This window comes from Carlito syrichta, unplaced genomic scaffold (assembly GCF_000164805.1).
Source record: "Carlito syrichta isolate Samal-C Ts95f unplaced genomic scaffold, Tarsius_syrichta-2.0.1 Scaffold314770, whole genome shotgun sequence".
Classification (NCBI taxonomy): domain Eukaryota; kingdom Metazoa; phylum Chordata; class Mammalia; order Primates; family Tarsiidae; genus Carlito; species Carlito syrichta.
The window spans coordinates 313,260-315,214 of NW_007258866.1; the positions used below are offsets into that span (position 1 = coordinate 313,260).

A 1,955-nucleotide genomic window follows, 5' to 3' on the forward strand; every position below is an offset into this window, starting at 1 on the left:
CAGGTCGAGGCTGCGGTGGCCGGGAGCGGCCACTGCGCTCCAGTCTGGGCGACAGAGGGAGACTCCGACTCAAAAAAAAAAGAAAAATGAGTCGAGTCAGTTAAGTGGCCCAAACCGTGGCTGGGCAGAGCGTGAAGATGAGGGTGGTGCCTGGGGTGTGCGGTGAGGGGTGCAAGAAGGGGTGGCAGGGAACCAGGGCCAGCCCAGGGCAAGGCCTGGGGATGGTTTGCATCGCTCTGGACTCCATGAGGAGCAGCTGGACCCTCTAGTTGCCGGCACGGGGAGCAGGAGTCACCTGGGCATCTCCTCAGATAATCCTGCTTCCCACCTGTTGGTCTGTGACAACTGTCAAAAGGCTGCTGGGAAGGCGACAGTGTGCCCGAGGACCCCACCGATGCCAGGGGCCACCTCAGCACAGGCCACAGGCCCCGAGCCCCGAGGCAGGGTCCGTGGAGCTGCTCCCGGGCGAACGGCTCATCACAGAAGCAATGGTGGGCGTCGTCTCCCCAGCTCCCCCTCCCTCATCCATTTCGATTCTAGGCGTGCGGCTCCTTCCCCCGGCTCCAGTTTTTCTGTTTTGCTTTCGAGGCCACACATTGCCCCAAACGGTACCCTGGGATGGAGCCTAAACCCTCCACAGACACCCCAGGGAAACGAGAACGGCCTGAAGTGAAGGAGAGACACCAAGGCCAGGCGCGGTGGCTCATGCCTGGAATTCCAGCACTTTGGGAGGCCGAGGTGGGAGGATCACTTGAGCCCAGGAGTCCAAGAGCAGCCTGGGCAACATAGCAAGACCTTGTCTGTATAAAAAAATTTGAAAAAAAAAAACAATTAGCCCGTCGTGGGGGCGTGTGCCTGTCCTCCTAGCTACTTGGGAGGCTGAGGTGTGAGGATCGCCTGAGCCCAGCAGGTCGAGGCTGTGGTGAGCTGTGATCACTCCGGCCTGGGTGACAGAGTGAGACCCGACTCAAGAAAAAAAAAGAAAAGGAAAGAGACCCACTGGGCAGCGAGACCTCATCTCTACAATAAATCAAAAAATCAGCCGGGCGTGGTAGCGCGTGCCTGTAATTCCGGCTACTCGGAAGGCCGAGGCGGAAGGTTCGCCGGAGCCCAGCGGGTCGAGGCTGCGGTGGCCGGGAGCGGCCGCTGCACTCCGGTCTGGGCGACAGACTGAGACTCCAACTCAAAAAATAAAAAATAAAAAAAAGAAAAGAAAAGAGACCTCATGCCGGCAGAGAACATCTCCAAGTACACGCACCTGTTCCAAGTCCCCCAAGGGCGTCTCTTCCAGCCCCGACCTGACCGCGTGGGGCTTCCCACGGGGGCGTGAGACTTGTCCAGAGCTCACGCCACAGGGGTCCTGCCTCCAGACATCGTCTGCCTCACCCCAGCATCCGGAGGGGGGGCAGCAGCGAGGGTGGCTCTGCTGTGCACGGGACGCCAACCGCTGTCAGCTCGGCAGGGGCCCGCGGGTCCCTCGGACCATCCGCCCAGAGCCACGTGGCCGGACGCCGGAGCAGAGAGATGCCTCTGGGGGCACCTGGGCCCTCGCCAGCGGAGGGGAGGAAGGCCCGGCGTCTCCAAACCCACCTGCACGGACACGTAGAGGATGCCCAGGGGGACGATGATGACGACGAACACGGGGGTGGCCAGACAGATCATGACGAGGGTGCTCAGAATGCCCAGAAAGCACAGGAGCCAGCTGCGCAGAGACATGGGGAGGGTGTCGTCCACCATGGAGATGTCCTGGGGACACGGGAGGAGAGTCGGTGCCCGGGGTTCCCGCCCGGTTCTGCGGGGCGTCTGCCCGAGCCCGCAAGGCCCCGGGATGCTCTACTTCGTGGACCCAGCCCAGGCTTCCAAGTGCAGGGGCTGCATGTGACTAGTGACCAGGCTCATTTCCTTTTTTTTTTTTTCTAAGTCGGAGTCTCACTCTGTCGCCCAGACTGAAGGGC

General features: G+C 61.4%; 1 protein-coding gene across 1 annotated transcript in view; it reads right to left on the reverse strand.

The window, feature by feature from the left end:
- ABCC2 (ATP binding cassette subfamily C member 2) overlaps positions 1 to 1,955 on the reverse strand; it is a 90,381-nt gene that overhangs the window by 18,707 nt on the left and 69,719 nt on the right. The window contains exon 24 of the mRNA XM_008071863.2: positions 1,591 to 1,746. Within this exon, the coding sequence (XP_008070054.1) occupies positions 1,591 to 1,746 (156 nt within the window). The remainder of the gene's footprint in view (positions 1 to 1,590; positions 1,747 to 1,955) is intronic.